Raw genomic sequence first — 24,914 nt, 5'->3', positions numbered from 1 at the left:
CCATGTGTAAAACACATCACCACTGACACCAGACTGTTAATCGCCAGAAGACCATACAGAACTATTTTTTTTCCCATATGAACCCTATGTTGAAAATGTACCCAGGAAATTACTATTCCAAGCTGAATCCTCTTGAGAAGTTAAACAATCCCATTCCTTTTTAGTTAAAATTGAAATCATCATAGCCATCTAGGTGTGGGCTTGAAACCTGACCTTGTCACCTACAGTCTCCATGACCTTAAACTGCTTATTTAACCAGCCCAAGCCTCGGCGTCCCCATCTGTGCACTAGCATCCTTTCTAGGGTTTGTGATGAGGATTAAATGAGAAAAACAACATAGGTAGAGCTCTTAACATGGTCTCTGGTCCTTTATAACCACTCAATAAATTAGTATTACCATTGCTACCTTGTATGACATTGCTTATGTTTTTACTCCTGGGTTTACTCCTAGCTTGCCAAAAAGAACATGAAATATGCCTCTCTATCCCTTTGTTTCTTCACATGAGAGGGAAATCTAAGATGCCTCACTTTTGGGTTTAATGAGATACTATAAGGATTAATTCATGGTGGACTGAATTATTCTGAGTACAGTACTGGAAGTTCTTTTTCTATTTTTAAAGAAATTATCACCAACCTACTGTTATAGAAAGACAAGCTATTTCATAATCTTGATAAGAGGTATTATGAACTTGACTGAAACAGATTTATATATTTTTTATTTTTTTTCATATAGCCACACTTTATTGTTGTCTTTGGATATTTTCATTCATCTTTATTTTTTTTTAATTTAAATTCAATTAGCCAACATATAGTACTTCATTAGTTACCAAAACAGTTTTAAAACAAAATTAAGTTTTCTGCACTTTCAGAAGTAGATTCATGTGATGGAGCATACTGCAGACTGGGAATACAATGGAAGAATTGTGTGAACAGTTGAAAACAAAACAGCAGAGATACTCCATTTCAGTATCTCCAGGGATGACTGCTTTAAGTTTTATATTATACAGCTTATTCACGTGTCCTTTTTCTAAGAATGAATCAACATATTAACAAATATGGAGGACAGAATATCCAAAAACTTGTGTATAATATTCAGGTATTATTAAAAATTAGTTTTGTGGCATGGAGTATGGAATTGGGGAGATGAACCCATCTTCTGCAAAGATGAATTATGGAAAGCTAATTCTTTTATAATATCTCAAATTTCTGTAGACATTTCAGACCCAGAAGCCATATTACTCACCCTTAACAGAATCTTCCTGCAGGACAAGGACAAAGCTCAGTTGTGGGAAGATAAATAGGAGAGTAGAAATAGTATGCACAGGGACCTTAAGCTGTGTACTTCATATCACATTCCTGAGAGAAGAGTTGCTGGGTTCATAAATGGAAACTTTGCAAATAATATAGTATTAAAACTGGCACAGTGGAATTCCATATTCTAGAATATTTTATGTTATATTTTATATTCTAGAAATTTTCATGTTCGAATTTTAGAAGAATAGTGTCTTAAGAGGAAAAAAATACTTCTAAATTTGTATACTTCTTTGGTTAAATATAAATGCAAATTAATGTCCCTTATTGGCCAAATTGTTGAGTGTGAACTGTCATAAGTATATCAAATGCTGAATGCTGTTGAAGATAAGTTTTTTCTTTTATTTTGAAAATGTTGGTTGCTTGAAATAATATATTTTGGCTTATCAAATGATTATTACCTAATTTGATTATGAGATAAAATCTAACCTATTGTGGGCTTTAATATCAAAACTACTATATTGAGTACTTTCTTTGCTTTTCAGTGTATTAAAACCTGAAAAAAGTTGAAGAGAATAGAGTGAGGAGGGGGTAGCAGAGAAGAATGAAGAGTGTTTCACACGGTTTCAAGCGGTGGGCAGTTTCATGGAGAGAGATTTGAAACAGCCATAGAATCTTATAGCTAGAGGAAACCTCAAAGCCATACAATTAAATGTTTTTGGTTCTCAACTAAAGAAACATGCCCTTTGAGGTGAAATGACATGACGACAATTCTCCAGGCAATATGCAGTTATACAAGGCGCCAGAAGAGAAGTGGGGTATGTGAGTGGGACTGAGCAATGGGTTGCTGTGGGATAGGTTGAAATTCAGTTAATATTACTTACCATATGTCCAGCTTGTGCAATGGCCTTCATACTTACTATCTCTTTTGCATTATCATAACAGCCTTACAGGTTAAATATTACTAACCAAGGTCCAAGGAAGTGAAGTGGCTTTCTCAGGGAGTGACACTGATTTGGTGGGTAGACATTGCAAGTGTTGAGTTGGTCTGAAATAAGAAATGGGATGGGTATGTTGGAGGAAAGGGAGGTGAGACACTTGCTCGGCAGGAGCAGAGCTTCCATGCTGGGAAGGATTGAGACCTGTGGAGGCTATTGCATCTATAAAAAGTTAGAAATGTTCAATTTACACTTAAAATCCAGGGTGAGTTTGTTTCACACAACAAGACAGAGTATTACAACACTGAAGCAGAAAGAAAGGGAGGGAGGGAATTAATAGTATCTGAGATAAAACTTAGCCTAGCTGGTGAAAAACACTCTATGTATGAATGATTATAATATATATAATCATTATATAATATGTATATTATGTTATATTATATATTATATATTAATGTGTATATATATGTATCAATATAATATATATTAAGATCCAAAACAGCCAGGGAAACAAGAGGATGCAGCACATTATAACAGTAATTATCTCTATGTAGTTGGATTATAAGTAATATTTTTCTTCCTCATTCATTCCTTTTTTCTTCAAATTTTCTGCAGGGAGCCCGCATTGATTTTATGATTAAAAAAATCAATTTCTATAAAAAGAAATACATACATGGAAACTAGATTATTTGCTGAATTGAAAACATTGCCAATTTTAAACTACAACAGAAATAAATTTGAGATAAAAATTAGAACAGCTTATACTGAATTAGAATATAAGTTAGTTCATTATTTTATATACATATTATTTTCAATTCTTTGTTTTCCTAATTAGGGTTAAAAAGTTAACATTCTATTTTTGATTAACTCTTCACAAGAAATTTGTGGTTTTTAAATGTCAGCTTGTACATAAGTAGATACTTCCAGATATGGATTTTAAAATTGTTCTCTGGATTTTGGCTTGTAAAGTTGGCAGATACTCTCTAACTGACTGTGCTAATAGAATTTAAAAAGAATATCCATTTTTGTCCTTTTCACATATGGAATGTGTTCCCGGGGAAATACTGAATATCGGTAATTTATGTTGGCCTATACAACCTCAAGCCCGACATTAGATTTATAATAAGCACATAGGAAATTCTTACCGACTATATTCGGATCAGTTCCTGTGTCTTTTTTTAATTTCACAGAATGTTATTAGCTGTGGCCTTAGTTCCCAACCTGCTTTAAGGTTTTGTTTCAATTTATCAGTTACATGTTGATACCATTTATTAAGATCTGTTTGATAAAATGGCGTTTATTTTGTGCTTTTTCTCCAAAAATGTCCTGAAAATGGGTAGTTCATTTTTTCTTTGAAATTATTCAAATTGTTACAAGCCAAACATCAGAAAGCTTTAGGATTTCTAAAGCAACATTTATTAGCACAAGTGTTTGAACTGCATAGATTAAAGTAACAAGTTTCTAAAGCCTCTCTACCCATTATTTTCAAGTAGGATGATTTGCAATCTGACTTTAGTTTTCAAAACACAATTTTTCTTAATATCAGTTAATTAATATCCCAGGTATATCTTCCTTATTCCAAAAGTCACAAATTTATTCCCTCTATAAAATCCTCACTGAAATCACATCACATACTTGAGAATTGTCCCAAGAATTACATTTTTCTCTTGTTTTCTTCCGGATGTGCTGATGTCTCCATTTTGCTCATTTACTGCTCTGCTTTTAGATGTCAGAGTCTTGAAGGTAGGAAGATGCCATCACTCATTTTCTGCTTGTGGAATCGCATGTGGTGCCCTGGATCAAAAAATGTTGAGTGACTATATATCTCTGACACTATTTTAAAATATTTCGGCCAATAATTTTGCCTTTGGCATTTTTTTCTAATATTATAACTACCTATTTGTATTACATATAAAAGTTGCTTTGGTATTTCGTCTATGATTGATCATCATTGAGTGGCTATCCAGGAAATCTCGCCAGAAAATGGAAAGCGTTTATTTTTAATGTGTTTTTGAATTCACATATAATGTGACCTTGGAGTCCCCTACAAATAATATAGCATTATATTATTTCCTGACAGTTATTTTCTTTTCCCACTTTAGGAATAAGGTCATTCAGCACGACCTTCATATTGCCAGACTATTCCCATTGATGTTCCCCGAAAGAAATAATCATTTTTTGAGTTTGAACGTGCCTCAGCCGCTTTAAAAATTCATAAATAACATGCATTGTTGTTTTTCTTAACTAACCAACTTCATCGACTGACATTTGTAACCGCATACAGATCACATTCACAAAATTTTCCAGTAATAATCATTTTGTGTTAGAACATCTGCTTTCTCAAAGCTGAGAGAGCTTTCGGCTGTCATCAGTCTCTTCAAAACCTTCAAACTGTAGTGTAAGCTCCTTGCACAAAACCAGTATCTATGGTTTCTTCATGATGCTAAGAATGCATGTGCTATGGTTTTTGTTTGTTAGCTACCTTTGTGTTGATAAATTTCTTAAATAATCTCTGAAAATTCCTTATGAATCTTCTTTATTGAAAATAGGCTTCCTTAAAACACTTTTGATAACAAAAGAGCCACACTGCATTTCATAATGCTCAAAACATTCAGCATGATACCTTCACCCAACTAGAAAATTAAAAAATGTGAAAAGTCAATCCCTGTTCAAAGGAGGGGGGAGAAAAAAAAGAGGAATGATAGTGGATAAGTGTATTTTCCCTGTTTGAAGGTAGGAATGTTTCAAAGTCCATTATTTCTTGGTCAACACTCAATAGTCTAGGTGTAGTTGGTGTCCCCTGGAAAGCTTCATAAATTATTTTAAAAAGCAGACAAAGGAGGGATGCCTGGGTGGCTCAGTCGTTAAGCATCTGCCTTCGCTCAGGTCAGGATCTCAGGATTCTGGGATCGAGCCCCGCATCAGGTTCCCTGCTCGGCAGGAAGCCTGCTTCTCCGTCTCCCACTCCCCCTGCTTGTGTTCCTTCTCTCGCTGTCTCTCTCTCTCAAATAAATAAATAAAATCTTTAAAAAAAAAGACAAAGGAAAGAATATTGTATAAAATCTAAGGCAAATATGTAAATACAGCAATGACCAGAATCTAATAGAATCTTCCACTTTACATTTGAATGTCGGGCAGAGTATATATTTCCCCAAATAAGAGATAAGAGTAAAAACAAAAATTAAAAAATACATATATATTAACTTTATTCTATTTGTAATTGGACAACTTTGAAAGTTAAAGAAAATCTATGCCCTTCCTCTTTTAGCTCTTTCCATATAAGATAATGAGTATGCCATGAAGTATTGGAAACCCCCTTCCTCGCCAGGGGTGATGATTAACTTGTGAGTTTGAATGCTTTTCAGGTGAACAAAGTTTAGCAATAATGATGGATCTGAACATTTTGGAGTATTTTATTGCCTTTGAAATGAATAGTATAAAATACTTATCAGCATTAATTTATTTTACCTATTTAACAAAATGTTAAACTGAATAAGTGGTGAATTGTTTATGTTTATATGTTATTTGTTTTATGCTGTTTTTCTGTGGGTTGAGGCAATATTTTTAATTAGCTTTTGTAAGTGGAATTTGGACAATTGAAATTAAGTCAGTTAGTATAAGGCAAGCAATGTATTTGTTTGGATTTTTAATTGAAATATCAGAGATTTTGAAAAACCTATGGCCAAAGTTTTAAAATCTCTTTTTCTAGGAGAATTACCTAATCTTTGCCCAATTACTGTGTAGTTTACAGTCATACTTAACACTTTTTGAGAAGATTCTATTCTGTATATTATTATAAATGTTTGCTGCTAATTCATTTTGAATATGATAGTCCACAGTAATATTTACACACTTTCTAGGTCCCCTGGCTATTTATATGACCTCAAAAATAAGCAAGGAAATAAAGGATAAGGAAAAATAAAATAAATATATTATTTTTTCTAAGTGCTTGAGAAATATGTTATTTCTTCAACAATCTTTTGAATGTTATTCATAACAATACTATTCAAATTTAATTTACTTTGATTCCACATAGTATATACTTTGCTGTAGGGTATGTTGTATGTTTCTCTAAATTCTTCTTTTCTGTGTGCTTTTTTCTTTTCCAGTTACTGGCTGACAAACAAAGTTCCCATCAAAAGACCCAGCACAGGTCTCCTCATGTATACACTTGCCACAAGATTCTGTGATGAGATTCACCTGTATGGATTCTGGCCATTCCCTAAGGATTTGAATGGAAAAGCTGTCAAATATCATTACTACGATGACTTAAAATATAGGTATTTTTCCAACGCCAGTCCTCACAGAATGCCATTAGAATTCAAAACGTTGAATGTGCTACATAATAGAGGAGCTCTGAAACTAACAACAGGAAAGTGTGTAAAGCAATAAAGCACATTTGAAAACATACAAACAAACTGAATATGCACTTCTTTTCTGAAGATGCTTCCTAAGATTTGAAAATGGGATCCAAAACAAGACTGAGTTTCAGCATCCACCAAGTATCAGCAAGGTGATAAAGGACACTTATGAGAAATCCACTACCAGCTGATGAAATACCTGCAAAGTGCTCTAAAAAACACATATTTTGACTTCAAGGGTCCTAGTAAGTGCCACTTCCACTAAGAACACAGTTTGAATGTATAATCAGTAGTGTTTACAAGATCCAACAATGCACTTGTCATTAGTTAATGAGGCAAATATGTTCATCAATGTTGGGCTGCCACGGCAATGCCAAGCACATTAGAAAAGTCACCCAGGAACACAACTCAGCCCTGGGGATTAAACCATCCTTGTCAGCAGAAACCGAGATGGAAAGAGTTTGAGCAGTGAAATCCATAAGATGAAACAACTCAAGTAAATGCCTTCAGTCAGGACTCTGAGTCTGATCATGAACTTTTGTTTTTGCTTTTGTTTTTGTCTTCTGGAATCTCTTTTGGTTTGGGTATTGGGTGCTTAGAAATCCTTTCTGAGATAAATATGAATGAGATAAATAACCTTCAAGGAATCATTTTTAAAGTTCTTACATTTTTAAAGAGCAATCACAGGACGACTTTGTCAAAGAGTTTTATTTTGCACAACTCTAAACCTCCAGATTTTCAGGGGTGGAGAAGGTACCAGCTAAACTGCACCACTCAGTAATCTTGAGCCATTCTAAAGGAAAGATGTTCTGTGTCATCTGAGATGGTAAAATTAGCAGAAAAAACAAGTACTTTTGGTACCAAAGATTGTGCTGATGTTTCTACACAACAAACCATTCTCCTTTCATGAAAATAATATATTAATATATTATTATGCTACTAATATGGAAGTTGTCTTTAGAGATATTAAAGTTTGCAAACTCAAACTTTATTTTTATTTGAAGGAAGACTTCCATAGCTTTTATATTTCATAATAATTTCATGGAAGTATTTTGCCCTTTAGAATAAATGTTAGACTGATGGGGCTGAAATGAGACTTCCAGTTCTTTGATATTCCCCTTATACTTCAAATGGAAAGATTGGCATTCTCTTTATGTCACTGTTAAATTTTTTTAGTGCAGAAACAACATGATTAAGAGATTGTTTTCTTCATAACAGATGATTAATTTTCAGAGGTTTAATAATGAAACTGTGTGTCAGTATTTGCACTTCAAGTGAATTAAATTGACCAATATATTTTCTGTGGTTAAATTTATTCACATTATCACCTTAATGTGTTTTCAAAGAAGCACATGAAATTATCGAGAAAGTAATTCAAAAAGTTGTAACATGGGTTAGAATTGACCAGTAGGCCAGTTTTCTGTTAACTTATACTACAATGGTAGGTAATCCTAATGGTAAATTGTTTAGAAAGCAGAAGTAGTCTGTTCCCACTTCTACTCTTGGCCTGAAGCACTTGGCTGACTTCTTGTTTCTTAGGGAAGGCAGTCTGAGGAAAGAAGAAATAGTGTAGGGAATATATATGTTTTGTTTCTTAGGGAAAACAGTCTGAAAAAAAAAGAATAAATAGCATGGAGATTATATATATATGTATATATATATATATATACACATATTATATATACATAAAATATATACATATATACATATATATTATATGTATGTATATATATACATACATATATATTATAGAAAAGGATGTTCACAGTAGGACAGTTCTTAATATATTAATAATATGTGGTATTATTTTTAAAAATATAAGAGAACCTTGGGTTTCAGAATATTATTTTTTAGAATTCATGTGTCTCTAAGAAAACAAAATAAAATGCATAAAGGAGATGCAGAGCTAAAAATGGACAGAACATGATGCACTTTTATCATTAACCTCTTATCTATTGGAAATCTTAAAAGAATTAGGCACGTTTTTGAATGTAAAGTTGAAAAGTCTGATTTACGTAACAAATCCAAAGGAGGTGATTTATAGAAACTTAATTTTTACTATTTGTGGGTAAGTTGTTTGAATAGCCTTTAATTTGAATTCAATAGAAAATTTGAAGTTACAAGTAAATTCTGATAGGTAAAATCCATCTCAGAACTCATTCAAATTATATCTTAAAAAGCAGCAGCAAGGAACCTTGCCATTTTTACTGCATCATCAAATGTGTTTAAACAATTTTAAGGCCACAGCAAAAGCAACCCAGACACTCACTGTTTAGTGCATTAATGTTTGTCTCATAGATGCATTGAGTAGTGCCTTTTTAGCTTCATGTTGCTTTGTTACCCTATACTTTGTGTTCTCTAAATAAATTGCCCAGTTCTGAAAATGTTCAGCATATGAAAAGGGCTTCAGTATCGACTGAGACTACTTTTGTTCATCTCAGGGAACTTTCAGTACTCAAGAATGAATTCAATTAAAGGCATTTAGTGTTCAAAGAAAACAAACTGTCCAAGACCATTTCATTCCCTATTTTATACCTTTCCATCCACCCCACCACCTTCATAAAGCTACTGTGGCCTTCTTACAGGGATAAGGCAAAAAGATCACTGAAGGCTAATAGCAAGAATAAGAAGAATAATTCCGTTTAACCAATAAGGGGCCAAAAGGGATCATGATAAAATCAAATTATAAATACAGACTTGAAACATCTGAATTTTTTTCTTTTGAGATGTATCATATGTTCACAGCTTTAATTTTTTGTTTCTTTTCACGATTTACCCCTGTACCTGGCAATGCTCAGGCAGCTGATTGTGGAATATTCTTGTCTTTTAGAGAATGTGGTTGTTACTGTGCTGTTGACATGAATAGGCCATGGAAACATTTTCATCATTATTACCCAGCCTGTTCTATATTTAATATTAAGTTGCTGGAATAAAAAAAAATGAATCAGTAACAGATTTTCTGGGCAAATCTAGTGATTCAGCCCACAGGACTGATGAAATTACTGTGGAAGTTTTTCTGTCTGAAAGAAGGTGCTGGGCATTCAAATGTCTTTATGTATTGTATATCATATGAAATGTATATCAATTGCTAATGGGAATTTCTACATATATGCTTACATAAGCAATTTATTTAAGTGATGCTATGGGTAGTGTACATACCAACTAGTTATTAAGCTTCTACACAGGAAAAGGGTGAACAAAGTAATTTATTTCTAATTGACCCAGTTAGTCATAATTCACACAATGTGGTATTTGGTTCATAAGAGATGTTTTCATGTGCTTATTGTTGGGAGTATCTATAATTGTGGAAGAGGTATAGGAAGAGTTATGTATAGTTAGTTGTTACCTCTACAAGTTTGAAAGTTTCCCCATTAGACCTTATCAATATACCAGTGTTTTAAAAATTGAGTAAAAGAGGGTTATTGTTCATATTTGATGAAAGAAAATCCAAATAAATCCCACCTAGAAATAGATATTTTATTATACATGTGCTATAGATATATCTATATAGTACAAATAGACATGTGTGATGCATATATACAATGTTATATATGTGTGTCTGTGTTATCCACACAGAGTCTGTAATATACACACACTAGATTTGTGTCATGCTAACATCTTCAGAGGCTGTATTGTTAAGCACTTTGGAGATAAGGACACTTTAGAATAAAGAAGTTCTTTTGAGACTTCAGTTACTAACCTGCTTTAAGGGGGATCTACTTTATAACTGAATTCTATTGTTCATATTTAGAGTTTCAATAAGGGTCTAGTATGGCCAAATCTTAAAAAAAGAAAAAAAAAGGAAAAAAAAAGAAAGAAAAAATAAAAATTAAAAAAAGTTTTCAAGCTGGCAATGTATTTGAATTGCAGTTTTCAGTGGCTCCCCGGCCCTGTATCTCCCATTTAAGTAGCACCTTTCAATAAATACTGTTTCTTTGTGTAGGCAAAAGCACAAGTGTTTCAAATGTATATAGCAGGAAAAAAAAAAGAGTTTACAGAGAGAGCACTGTTGCACAGGATAATTGCTACTGAGTATTTCTTATATCATTTGTGGAATTGAAAGATGAGATTTATTCTGTCAAGTTCATTCTGTTCAACACTGTTTCTTATTGTTTATGTATAGCAATTGGGTGTTACTGTTGTATCATTTGTAAAACTGTAAAATAAATTAAATCTCCCTTTTTTTTTTTCAAGTTTTCTCTTATCTCTTACATCCAAGCCCTTGGTTCCACTTTGTACGTCAATATAAGAGGACAGTTTTTAACAAGCTTTAGCTAGTGCTTTTGTCTTCCCTGCCCCTCTGCCCAGCCAATGGCAATTTGGCAAACCATTTATTTTTACAGCATATGCACAGAAACATGAACAATATCCACAGCCCCATGAACATCAGGAAATCTTTAACAATTTTTGGCATGGTACATTCTGTGGTTGAGGGAATGGAGTGTTACACCAGTTACATTTGTATCCAGTTTATATTCCCACTGACTGGTGTCCAAGGGTCAAGCCAGTTTCATGGCTGGAGAGGTCCATGGCCCCTTGCACACTGCACGTTCTTGTGGCTCCCCTTGCCTTGTGATTTTAACTGCTGTTAGGTCCATTTACTACTGTTTGCGGTTCACATTCCAGGAGATGATTCTGAAAACCTGCATATTTAAATCTTCTTCCATGGCTTTCTCTGCCAAATCTACGTTTTCAGACTCTGCACTATTTTCTCCAAAAACTACTATGTCTGTTTTCATGAGGTCACTTTTAGCATTCTGCAATTTTAAAGTATTTGCTAGAGACCAAGAGTGAACCATTCACAATGTTTAATGACTATAGACCGTATTTGAATTTACATAATTACCTTTTATTTTCAAGGATCCATATATAATGGGTAATCCCTGTTGATTCTTGGGATAAAATCACACCTCAACATGAACCTATGCAATGGATATGGCAGTATCTCAGTTTTACAGATGAGCTGGTTATGTAACTTGCTAAGGGTGACATAGCTCAGAAGTGAAAGAACCAGGATTTGAATCCAACTAGTCTGACTTCAGTGTCTACTTTCTCAACCGTCATATTTTGATGCTGCCTCTTTTTAACTGATGAGGTTCCCTGCGAAACTAAGTTTGCAAACAAATTATTATTCAGTGAGCACAATGCTAAGTGAAACAAGTCAGAGAAAGACAAACAGCACATGATTTCACTCATATGTGTAATTTAAGAAACAAAACATATGAACCTATGGGAAGGGGAAAAAAAGAGAGGGAAACAAATCTTAAGAAACTGAACCATAACATATAATGTATTATTTGTTTCAGAAGTACAGGTCTGTGATTCAACAGTCTTACACAATTCACGGCACTAACCATAGCACATACCCTCCCCAATGTCTATCACCCAGCCACCCCATCCCTCCCACCCCCCCACCACTCAAGCAATCCTCAGTTTGTTTCCTGCGACTAAGAATTCCTCCTATCAGTGAGGTCATATGATACATGTCTTTCTCTGACTGACTTATTTTGTTCAGCATAATACCCTCCAGTTCCATCCATGTCTTTGCAAATGGCAAGATTTCATTCCTTTTATGGCTGCATAATATTCCATTGTGTATATATACCACATCTTCTTTATCCATTCATCTGTCAATGGACATCTTGGCTCTTTCCACAGTTTGGCTATTGTGGACATTGCTGCTATACACATCAGGGTGCACATAGCCCTTCGGATCCCTACATTTGTATCTTTGGGGTAAATACCCAGTAGTGCAATTGCTGGGTTATAGGGTAGCTCTATTTTCAACTTTTTGAGAAACCTCCATACTGTTTCCAGAGTGGCTGCACCAGCTTGCATTCCCACCAACAGCATAGGAGGGTTCCCCTTTCTCCACATCCCCGCCAACATCTGTCGTTTCCTGACTTGTTAATTTTAGCCATTCTGACTGGTGTGAGGTGGTATTTCACTGAGGTTTTGATTTGGATTTCCCTGATGCCGAGCAATGTTGAGCACTCTTTCATGTGTCTGTTGGCCATTTGGATGTCTTCTTTGGAAAAATGTCTGTTCATGTTTTTTGTCCATTTCTTGATTGGATTATTTGTTCTTTGGGTGTGGAGTTTGATAAGTTCTTTATAGATTTTGGATACTAGCCCTTTATCTGTTATGTCGTTTGCAAATATCTTCTCCCATTCTGTCGGTTGTCTTTTGGTTTTGTGGACTGTTTCTTTTGCTGTGCAAAAGCTTTTTATCTTGATGAAGTCCCAATAGTTCATTTTTGCCCTTGCTTCCCTTGCCTTTGGCGATATGTCTAGGAAGAGGCTGCTGCGGCTGAGGTCGAAGAGGTTGCTGCCTCTGTTCTCCTCAAGGATTTTGATGGACTCCTGTCTCAATTGGAGGGGAAGACGAACCATGAGAGTCTATGGACTCTGAGAAACAAACTGAGGGTTCTAGAGGGGAGGGGGGTGGGGGGGATGGGTTAGCCTGGTGTTGGGTATTAAAGAGGGAATGTATTGAATGGAGCACTGGGTGTTATACACAAACAATGAATCATGGAACACTACATCAAAAACTAATGATGTAATATATGGTGATTAACATAACATAATAAAAGTAAAAAAAAAAAAAAAGAAAAAGAAAAAGAAACTGAACCATAGAGATCAAACTGAGGGTTACTGGAGAGAGGTGGGTGGGGGATGGGCTAGGTGGGGGATGGGCATTGAAGAGAGCACTTGTGTTGAGCACTGGATGTCATATGCAAGTGATGAATCACTGAATTCTAGTCCTAAAACCAGTATTACACTATATGTTAACTAACTAGAATTTAAATTAACAATTGAAACAAAAAATTATTTAATGAGCACAGATCAAATGTATAGGTAAGCATATAGGAGGGGTATATAACTTAGACTTCAGGACCGTCCAATAAGTTATCCCTGTCTCCAAATAGAGCAATCATCTCTAATGACAAGAAGATCTGTGCCTCCCAGGTCAGTGGCTTTCTCCTAACTCTGCTGCATAAACACTACCAATTCTTGCTCCAAACTCTTCCTACATTTTTTTTCATGCAAGTTTCATTACTCTTATGTTAGAATCCGACTTTATGTATCACAAAATCTGTGACATTACAGTGATTTAAAACTCTTAATTATGAGATTCCTATACAAACACGTGATTGAATTTGGGTGTTTTATTCATCTCTTTTAGCAACTACTCAAATATCTTAAGGTTGAAATTCTGCAGATGGCAAAGTTCATTCATTTTATATGTTTTTAAAACATCTTTTACTAGTTTCCTTTCTTTATGAGAATGGGAATAACCTAATCTCCAAATTAACAGGGCAGCTTAATGATCTCCCTTACAAACTAGTTTCATCATGCATGAGCCCATGAAAAGAAAAAAATCTTGGATATAAGAATAAAATTATTGTTTGATCCATTCTTAAGAGATATATCTCAGTCACTTAGTTGCTTAATTTCTGGAATTTCAATAAAACAAATTATGTGAAATAATTGAATGCCAATATAAATCTCTCTTTTTAAACTTTTTTCCTTCCAGATTGCTGATTTCTGACTCAATCACCAAAGTAGAATTTCTCAAGTAAACACAAGAGAATATTTGTCTAGTATATGTTCCACAAAAATATGCTCATGGAATGAAAATTCTGTATCTCTCTTCCTTGGAGATTCTGAAAATACATCAACATATTAAAAGATCTGAGAAATCTTACAATAAAGAAAGAAATTGCTATTTAAAAAGACATAATTAATTTTGTATGTAACTTCTAGTAAGTGTGAAATTATGTTCCACACAACACACTTTGAATTATTAATACTTCAGACTATAACAAGCAATGCAGAGAAGAGGACATGTAAGAGCTTCAGGTAGAAAGGGTGATATTTCATTTATTCGGTGTTTTTTTCCCCATAGACTAAAATATTGTCTTAATAATATTTTCAAAAATGAAAAATATTTTAAAGTGATATATTTATTTATTCTCTAAACTTTCAATATTAATTTTATACTAATTATTCTTTCTTTTCTAAAGTACTAATCAGACCATGGCTACATGTTTAAGAGCAGTCCCAAACATAACTTTATTGCTTATTCTGGGCAATGCAAACAAACTAGTTCGCTATAAGGCATTAGTAGCACAGGAAGAAAAAAAAAATGCTATGAGGTGCTAATTTGCATTTTCTAGAACAACTCAGTGTATTACAATAAGCTCTCTCCCTGCTATCTGTCCAGACCAGCTCCCTTACCTCTAGCCTCCCAACACCACACAGATGGGCTATCTATGAGCACATCTGCCAGGGCTGCCAAAATGTAAACACACTCAGCTAGTAGCAGATGTTTTCCAGGAAAGATCGCTACACTGGAGTCGTTCTGCTGTGGATTCTATGTGAGTTGAGCTCCATGACTGGGCGTAAGGTCAGTGTGTTTAAACAGATCTTTTGTTTTTCAGATATAGAACAATAACTGTAGATGCAAGCTCAACTGTTTGGTATTTACCATGTACATATATAGAGAAATGTTTCTGAAGGCTCTGCTAATAAGTCAAATTTTTAAAAAATATAGGCTTTATTTTACTTGATGTCCTTATTTGCTGAGCTCTTCAAAGGTAAAACATAGACTTAGTAAAAGAAAAATAAGGATTATCAGTTTTTGTATGGTCATTGTTGTAATCTTGTGGGTTGTTATAATAATTGTCTATATTCATAGTTCTTAGCCCTGCTTTTTATCAATATACTACGTATTCATTAATGGGGTAATTTTATTTAATTTTGTAGACACTGATGGTATGTTTTTCTTAAGTGAGTTTATAAACTCATTTAATATGTATGTATTTGCAAATTCTGACGGTATGTAAAATCAAAAATACTTTATAAAGTACTTTTATAAAGTAATACTACTTACAAGGCATTCTACTAAACATGAGCTTTACTTGGAAGAGACATACAAGAAAATAAGTAATCATATCCATTGGTAACAAGTATTCTATTTCTAGAGTGCCCTGAGAGTTCAGGGAGCATAAAGGGGCGAGGCAAAGACACAGGCTACTTTGAGCATGTTTTATAGTCCAGCAGTAAAATCAAGACAAGAAATAGTCCACTAACAAAGAACTAAAGAACAGAAACCAGCTGCCCTTCTCATTATATATATATATATATATATATATATATACACACACATATATATAAATACACATATATATATTTTTTTTAGTAATCTGAACAATAGGGTTTGAAAAACCATTATCCTAAAGAACTGAAATACTCGATTCCTGCTTATGGAAATTAGATAATCTCCACCCCCACTCCTGATCAGTACAGTACCATTGTTGAATTACAAGTTTAAACATAACTGAAGTCCACCCTAAACCAAATACCTACCAAGGCCAACTAACTGCTGACCTATTGAAATTACCCATTGTATAAGACCCTCCACTTCGAAATATCTCTGTGTTAATATTTACTTTGTTTCCTGCTTGATGGAATACACCCAAAAAAAAAAAAAGTCTTATACTTGCCTCCAAGCAATGACTTTGAACAATGACTTATTTCTCTCACTTTGATACGTGTTTCCAAAATATCATGACTTTAAAGTTTGATTTTGTGATGGTCCCAGAATTTGAAAATCTACCTGCCCAAACTTACCAAGATATAGAATGTGAGCTTTCTAATATTACTTCTCATTCAATGACCACACCCTCACTTTCCTCTGTTGGCTTCTGCTTCATGTCCTTATCTAAAACGTGTTTCTGAGGATTTTTCTTCAGTCTTCTTCTCCTTCTTCTTTATTTATGTGCTTGGAAATTTTATTGGTCCTGGAAAAAGGAAGGCATGCAGGCCCCACCTCCTGCAGAGAATGGCAATACTCTCTCACTGCTTCCTGTTGCAATTGATGGGAAGCTTCATACGCTAGGGGAAGACCAGGAAGGACTTGAGCTTGGGCCTGGGGCCAAGGCATGTCACATAGGCAGAGAGCAGGGGTAAGGAGTCCAAGCAGCCGGGGGCCAGGACCTGGTGAATCAGCAGCAAGTTCAACAAGGTGTAGTCCGAGAAGGAGATCTAATTGCCTATGATAAAGACCTGCCCCTCCCTGGTTCTGGGACAGCAGGATCTCAAAAAGCTTTAGGTTCCCTGGTTGTGCCTTCATATACCCCTCCTTGCCTGCTTTGTGGTTGGATAAGTAAGGATGAGGTATTTGCAGCAGAGATCCTCCACGGGGTCATTCAGCATGTCCACCAGGGTGCCCTCACGCTGGTCCTTCCCATAGAGCCCAAGGGACTGGTCCAGGTATTGCAGGATGGCAGTGGACTGGTACAGGGTCAGGTCTCCATCCTGGAACTCGGGAAGCTTCCCGGGTAGACAGGAGGGCTTGAGTGAGCCCTGCAGTCAGGTCTCCTTGGTCACCACCTCTTCCTTCCAGCTCTGGCTCTGGTCAGCCAGCAGCACGCTCATGCCTCACTTCGCCCTCCAACAGGCAAGGAGACAACACTGTAAGGCGCCATGGTTGCAGTGCTCACAGGGCTGGCAGCGGCGGCGGTGGTGGTGGCAGGGGTTCTTCAGTCTTCTTCTATCTCTACACCTCTAGAGATCTTACCTACTCTGATGCTTTGTAAACTGGCAGATGTACAGATACACAGGAATAATAAATTTAAGGAATATATTCATAGAAAAAATATGCATATGCATGTCATATTTATAGTATAGGTTCCTTTTAAAACACAGCTCAAAGGGGTTTTAGTGCAAACAATGTATTGGGCAAATGCTCCCAGGGAGTAGAAGTGAGGAACCAGGGTGCCATAAACTGTCTGTGTCCCTCCAAAATTCATACGTTGAAACCTAATCCTCAGTGTGATGGTATTTGGAGGTGTGGAATTTGGAAAGTGATTAGGTCATGAGGGTGGAGCCATCATGAATGGGATGAGTGTCCTTATGGAAGAGCCCCAAAATGCTCCCTGACCTTCGGCACCATATGAAGACATGGCAAAGATGGCAAAGATGGCTGTCTTTGAACCAAGAAGCAGGTCCTCAGCAGACACCAAATCAGCTGGTGCTTTATTCTTGGACATCTCACCTTCACGAACTGTGAGAAATAACCCTTTGTTGTTCATTAGCCCCCTAGTTAATTCTACTTTGTATTTAAAGATATGTTTTTAAATTGACTGTTTCTGTGGAGACTGAGTGCTCAGTCCCACCTGGACTATCTGAGGAAATTTATCATAAGGATCTCCAGATCCAAGCAATGTAAAGAAGAAGCAATTACCCATCAGACCCGACCCTCCACTGAGAGTTTCTCCATGAGTGATAAACTCCTTGAACTTGTGGATTGCACATGTGAATTCTGTTAGCTCCCAGAGATGACCCAAAGCATGTGCCAGAAAAATACTCAAGTAGTATGCAAAAAGCAATGCATGCTTGATATCAGGCACAGTCTGCACAATATTGTTTGCTAAATCAATGACTAGAATGAGTCATGAGGCAGTGAAGAAATGAAGTAGTGCACAAGGTATTTAATATAGTCCTTTTATCATACCACTTGCATAAGCTGGTGCCCTCCATTAATTCCAATCCATAACCAACTCTCTAAATTGTCAGATAGCTGTAAGCTTTACAGAAGAGGATTAGTTTGGCAACAATAGTCCTAGCATCTGTAAATCATTCCAAGTCATAAATGATATTCATCATCTCCTCTCTCAGAGTTCCCTCACTTCAGCTAGTGTGGGTTTCTTGTCTAAGAGGTGATCCAAATCTTCAAGGAATCTGAGCACTTAGTAGACTTCTCCGTGGTGGACCTGGATTGCTGTAATTTTCCATTCAAATTTATGTCTGGGCACTGAAGCAACAAGAGATATCCAGTGAATCTTCTGGGTCCCAGATACAGTTCCCTCTTTCCCCATCATATAACACCAACTCTATCTCTTTGTCATGATCAGTGTCAATTACTCCTGCCAGTATGATAACTCCTTTCTTTGCCTATTTGCTCATTGTCACCTTCACGTTTAGTGGGATCTTTATTGTGTCCACTGGAAAACAAAACAAAACAAAACAAAACATTCCCACATTAGAAATCAAGACTTAAAATCTAATGGAATTTGAAATGTGAATACCAGAAACAAAAATTTCTAAAATGAATTGACAGAAGTAATGAGAAAAGAGCCAATGGTACTTTTATTACTTGATTACAGGATTGGCATTCTAGATATTGGGGACATGGCACCATATATTGGCCATTAGTTTAATGGATATTACACAACTTAAAAGATAGCATACCAAAACTGCGTGGTGTCCTGGCCCTGAGTTGTCATTTTACTGAGGAGTTAAGGGTTATTCTATTATCACATTAGGTTAACACTTTGTGGTGATAGGGTGTAGAGTGAAACAAGTAGATTCCATAGTAATGGTAATTCATGCACTGCCTCACCTACTTTGCCATAAAATTGTCTTGTTAGTCTAAGGAAACTGATGATCCCATTCTAATGAATTAGGGATTTTTTAAGACCCAAGGTGATATAAGGTTGGCAAAGTACTGAATGTAGGAAAGCAAATCCATATCGAGAATTATGTTGATTCTGGTAATTATAAATTGCTGTCTCCTCTAGGGTTGAAAAGGTCTAATTTGAAAGGGTCCAAAAATTTCACCTTTCATCATTTCAACATCTCCAAATTGTTCAACTTGAGTTAGAACCATATTGAGGGCCCACACTGATTGCTGCCATTGATAGGTTATACATTTAGCAGTGGCAGTAGCTAATCTATCTTAGTGAGAAGGAACCCACACTGTTGGGCCCATGCATAGTTCCATCTCAGCAACCACGGACAACTTGTTCATGGGCCAATTGGATAAACACTACACTGGCTGAGAAATGAACTGATGCTCATCAGCAGGATGGCCCATCTTGTCCACCTAGTAATAAAGGCTTTTTGTCTCTGTCAGCCATTAATATGAGACAAACAATAATCTACAAATTTTATCCCAAATCCATCTGAATGTAATACTCCAGACTTCCTTTTTTTCCTATGTTCCAATCTTTGCCTCTCTAGGTCCCTATTCAACTAGTCAAATCATGTGTCACTTTGATTCAGAATAAATGACCAAGCATACTACTCCCAACTCTACTCACTGGGAGGGTTTCCGCTTACCACTGTCCTGTAGGACCACACTTGGATGGAGCAGAAGTACTGTCAGATGTCCATTTTCAGAATCTACTGAAGCTGACTTATCTGAGACTTAGACATGAATTTTCCCTCTGTCACTTGGTCCTAGGGAACCTCCTTAGAGGCCACAGATGTGAGCTGAGGGATGAACAATGGTCCAATAGAAGTAATTGATATGGAATTTTGCACCACCTATTTGTATAACTTATGTGTGTATCCTAGACTGACTTAAGCCCTATCCTGGATCATTCAGGGAATTCAGATAGTGTACTGGTGTCATATAACAGGTAGAGGGGAAATAGCAATTTTAGGTCAATAGGATTGAGTAACTATTGGGAAGCACCATAACTGATGCTCTAGAAAAATATAATAAATAGCTATTGCTAATTAACAGCAATTGAAAAGATAGAGAACGGGACTCCCTGGGAGTTCACACAGATATATTGTTCCACTGAGGAGGGAACAAAGAAAAAGTTGAGGACTAGGTCCAAAACTTAATCATCTGAATAAACTCAGCTCCAAAGAAGGTAAAATCCTCAACCAAGGAAGCTTGTTTTATTAAAATCAGGGCCATGTTTGGGAAAAAAAAATCAGGGACATATAGATTGACACCTCCCCAAATATTGAATTTGTAGCTTTTAAAGTGTTCAATAGCAACATAAAGCTAATGACTATTGACTTGGACTGCATGGTTCAAGACCATCCTACTTTAATAGTTTGTGGGGGAATTTTCACAGTCAAAAATCAGGTTATGTCTACAGAGGAAGGAGCTCAGGGCTACAGACAAAAAGGCCTGGCTTAACCCTGACTCTCTCACTTTTTTGCTCTGAAATCTCTAATTTTCAAATTATCTCTTAACTGCAGAGAGTAATAATATCTTCAAGGAGTTTGACACTTAGATATGCTAAAATGTAATACTTGATAAGAAATAATTTTATGGTGAGGATTTATGATATACTATACACTGAAGGTACTTGATATTAGAAATATTGTAAAAAAACTATTTTCTTATAACAAATAAATTATACAAATCTTAACATATATATTAACATATGTTCATGACAAAATAGAATACAGAACCCTTGATTTTCTATGATAATTTTACCACGTGTTTATAACATTAAATAATATACAGTATATTATGCATGGCTTAAATTTAATTAAAGTAGAATCATACTTTATGTATCATCTTACCACTGGATTTTTCTCTTTGTATGGCCTGTACTGATGTTGATGCATATAGCACTCTGATTCATTTTCACTACTATTTAGTATTCTGTTGTGTGAATGTAAATTTTAAAATTCTGTCTGTTGGAATATTCAGATGAAAGAATGATTTTCAGACAACATCCTGCCTCCAGCCTTCCAGATGCAAAGCTGAAGCTTCTCTGCATGTGTCAAGATGTACTCTATGTGCACACCTGTTTGTCTCAACTCACAAAGTTCTGTTAATTACAGGTTGATCCTCCAGGTAAACACTTTCCTTACAGCAAACATTTAATTCCATTTCACTCCAGAGGAAACTCCAGGGTATTTCAAAGAGAAGATGCACTCAGGGTGACTAGGACCCTGACTGTATTAAATGGTAGCTATTATAGATCTCAGTGCAGTTTTCTACTACTCTTGGCTTACCAATCCTTCAGGAACTTGTATCCTTTTGTTTCTTGAAATGTATTTCTTGACTTAAATTTTATGCACCAGACCATATGTTCTAGCTATACTAAAATTTTTTAAGCACCATCCTTTTCCTATTTCCAACCCCGTTGGCCAACCCCGTTTAGCTAGAACACCCTTTCAGACACCCACTACATATCAGCTGATCATTTGGGTCCCAGCTCAAACATCAATGCATAGTTCCCATTTCAAAGCAGTGTCCAAACTTTATTATTATTACTTATTTAATATTCTCTCTACTTTGCAAAACTGTTGACAGCTTGGGGACAGAGATTGTATTGCATCAGTTCTGTTAGGACTAGAGCGCCTCTCCTAGTACCCAATACCTAGTAGGTTTGTGATACCTTTAGTTGGATGAATTATTTAACCACTATATTTAGTTGATTCCAAGGCGCACATATTTTAAATTCTAACAAGTCTAAAGTCAGAGTCCTGCTTAGAATTCGTCATGTTATAGATTATAGATTAATTGGAAGATTTGTTTTGTTTGGTTTTAATTTCACCTAAAATAATGAAGAGTCTTACAAGTGAGGAGGTATTTGATTCTACAAAAAGATGGTACTTAATGACGAAAATTCTTGGAGTCTGAAGTTATCTTCTCAATGTAGTGTTTGACATTTAATAAATGATAAGTGTACTAGTGATGTGCAAATGCGTTAATTATTAGCCATCAATTGGTGTTGACCAGATACTTTCTGACTCATTTGTATTCTCAAGAGAAGTTGCTTAAAAAAAAAAAAAAAAGAGAAGTTGCTTAACTATTTCCTTCATGCTGCATCACCTTGTTCTTATTCCAAAATTTCTACAATCCCAAATTTTCATCAGCAGGATCTCAAACTATTTTGGTGAGAGCATAATGTATTAATATCACCAGGTTGTCCACAAAGAACATCTTTCCAGCTTGAGAAAAAAACATAAGTTAGCTCTAGCCAGCCAAGGAGTACATTCTTTAGAGAACTTAACCATAAAAATGTAAAATGTCCTTCCATATATAATCAAAAATAGAAACACTACTATGTAGTAAAATAATTGTAAGAAGTAAAGTAAGTCTCTAAGATGGATTTATACATTTTTTAAAATCAATTATCAAATTCTAAAAAAAAAAAAAAAAACTGTGTCGCCATCAGGCAGGCTGTCTTCCTACTGAGTAATCTAGCATTGGCCAAAACCCTCAGGCCACAAACACCTGTCTTTGCATCTGAAAGGAGAGAAGATGCTTCACCATGTATTTAAATCTAAACCCCTTTATTTGCAATTATGAGTAAAAAACAACAGCAACAACAACTTAGAAACCACCTGCAAATGACACAGAAGGTCTATCTTTTCATCTGAAGGGAAGGTGTTGTGGACTCCTTTTGAGGCACAAAATCATGTGTCCACATTGACCTTGGAGGTGTGCCAGGACACAGGTGCTCCTGGCAATGCCTTGTTCTCAAATCCAGACCTCCAGGCCTCAGTGGGCAGGAAGTGCTGATCTTCCTGTTCTGAACTGTCCTTGCCAAGCAAGGGCTCCCTTCCGTTGGGCTCCAGGCCTCCCTGAACACTCAGACCCCAGGTGTTGAGCCCTAACTCTGGCTCTGAGAAGAGAGTCTGAACTCAGGGGCAGTGACTCCCACTCTCGGATCTTCTCTGCCCCTGCAATTAGGACACCTCACTGAGGAGCCTGTCTTGGGATTTTTCAGGATGATCATCAGTATGAGGAATATATCTTGGCCTTCTAAGTCGTTTAGCCCCGATCTATGCCGCTTTAATCCCAGTGCCCTGTATCAAATGTTCATACTCCTAAATTTTGACAGTAGGGGCAGTAATGTGACAAAAAACAATAAAATCCTCATTTCTGACTCAGGGAGAAAGTGGAAGTCATGGGGATTAGCCCTGTTGAAACTCCTGCTCCAAAGGATTAACATTCACATGAATTTTGATGCTAAAATAAAATTTATGTACCCACGTAGTGGAAATTCCCACCCCTTCCCGTCTCATTCAGACAAAAAGCAGGTCCTAACAGCGGCCCCTATATGATCTGCAACACTGAAGCCCTCACATGCTACTGTTGTCCTCCTTCACACCACTCCGGCCACAGTGGCTTCCTTGCTATTTTTCTGACATATTTGTGTTTCTGCCTCAGAGCCTTTGTGCTACTGAACCCTCTCCCTAGTGTTTCCTCTACCCCTGGATACCTCCATGGCTCACTCCCTCTTCGTCTGTTCTCCTCCCAAAAGTCACATTCTCAGTGGGCCTTTTCTTAACTACATTATATTCAATGTATACCTATCTCCCTTTCCTGCTTTATTTTTTATCCCCAACAGTCATCGCTCTCTGATACCTATCATGTTACTTACTTTTTACTAACTGTCTACTTCCCTTTAGTAGAATATTAGCTTTGGGAAGGCAGAAAGTCTTGCTTCTATTATTCACTTCTCTATTCTCAGTGTTTGAAATGGTCTGGCACATAGCAGGTATTCAAAAAAATGGTTTTGGAGGGGAAGAAACATTTTTAAAATCTTTGAAGATTTAGACTTACCATGATATTCAGGTCCATAATTTTGATTGCTGAACAAGAGATTAAAGTGGGAAAATATCCTATGTCTAACTCAACGAACCCATTATTTGTGACTAAAATTCCTAACTTTATATATAAGAATTCAGTGTAACATTGGATATTAATTTTTAAAAAGCATCTAAAGCTGCAAATTTTAAACTGTTGAACTCACCCTTCACACTTACCTAAATTTCTCATACCATAATGATAAATTAATCCAAATTATCATTCATTCACTTGTTCACTCTTTTAATACAGGCTTGTAAAGTGCCTCCTCTCAATTCAAACATTTTCAACAACCTCATGGTACACTAGTAAATTTGGCTCATTATAGGACACTCTATCAAACAAAACAACAAAGAGTAGAGACTTTCTCAGTTACAAAACTTCCCTATGCAAATAAGACAAAATGAAGTTTGCTTACCTTAGCAGTACCTATTTTTCTTCATTCATAATATCAGATATGTACTTCTAAGTGTATCTAAGACCTAAGAGTCTTCTAACTTTTTAAAATAGGCCTTCTAGGGGCACCTGCGTTGCTCAGTTAGTTAAGTGTCTGTCTTTGGCTCAGGTCATGATCTTGGGGTCCTGGGGTGGAGCCCCAGGGATCAGCAGGGAGTCTGCTACTCCCTCTCCCTCTGCTGGTCCTCCCACTCATGCATTCTCTCTCTCACTCTCTCTTAAATAAATAAAATCTTTAAAAAAATTTTAAAAAGAATAAAAATAAATAAATAGGCCTTCTACTACAGGGAAGAACATAGGTATGCTTCTCAGATTGAGGAACAGCGGGCATTTCACACCAACTTAGAGATGTATAAAAACCTGTGCCCACACTGATGGTTTTGGTTATGTTTCCTTTCTAATTTTAACTTTGTTATTCTGGATTTTAAGTTTCACTAGCAAAAGATCTTCATATGTTTTCAACTAATATCAGATCCAGTTATGAACATACTTTTCATGGCCCACGTGAACTTAGGTTGGAGTATATCTCAGGGAAAAGTAAAGTAAG

General features: G+C 35.9%; 1 protein-coding gene, 1 long non-coding RNA gene and 1 pseudogene across 2 annotated transcripts in view; 2 read left to right on the top strand and 1 right to left on the bottom strand.

Annotated features, from left to right (window-relative positions):
* The window catches only part of ST8SIA4 (ST8 alpha-N-acetyl-neuraminide alpha-2,8-sialyltransferase 4), a 96,577-nt gene extending 85,834 nt beyond the window's left edge, over positions 1 to 10,743 (top strand). Inside the window, exon 5 of the mRNA XM_028096034.2 lies at positions 6,299 to 10,743. Coding sequence (XP_027951835.1) covers positions 6,299 to 6,581 — 283 coding nt within the window. The 3' untranslated portion in view covers positions 6,582 to 10,743. The remainder of the gene's footprint in view (positions 1 to 6,298) is intronic.
* A 4,048-nt stretch (positions 10,744 to 14,791) lies between these two features.
* LOC114200747 (uncharacterized) overlaps positions 14,792 to 24,914 on the top strand; it is a 51,324-nt gene continuing 41,201 nt past the window's right edge. The window contains exons 1-2 of the long non-coding RNA XR_003607513.2: positions 14,792 to 14,959; positions 21,017 to 21,163. This is a non-coding gene — a long non-coding RNA (uncharacterized LOC114200747). The remainder of the gene's footprint in view (positions 14,960 to 21,016; positions 21,164 to 24,914) is intronic.
* LOC114200746 (glutathione S-transferase P pseudogene) lies at positions 16,411 to 17,042 on the bottom strand (annotated as a pseudogene).

Source organism: Eumetopias jubatus, unplaced genomic scaffold (assembly GCF_037043125.1).
Source record: "Eumetopias jubatus isolate StellerSeaLion01/CBP00866 unplaced genomic scaffold, mEumJub1_p1.0 scaffold_5, whole genome shotgun sequence".
Classification (NCBI taxonomy): Eukaryota; Metazoa; Chordata; class Mammalia; order Carnivora; family Otariidae; genus Eumetopias; species Eumetopias jubatus.
This window is presented reverse-complemented; position numbering and strand designations above follow the sequence as displayed.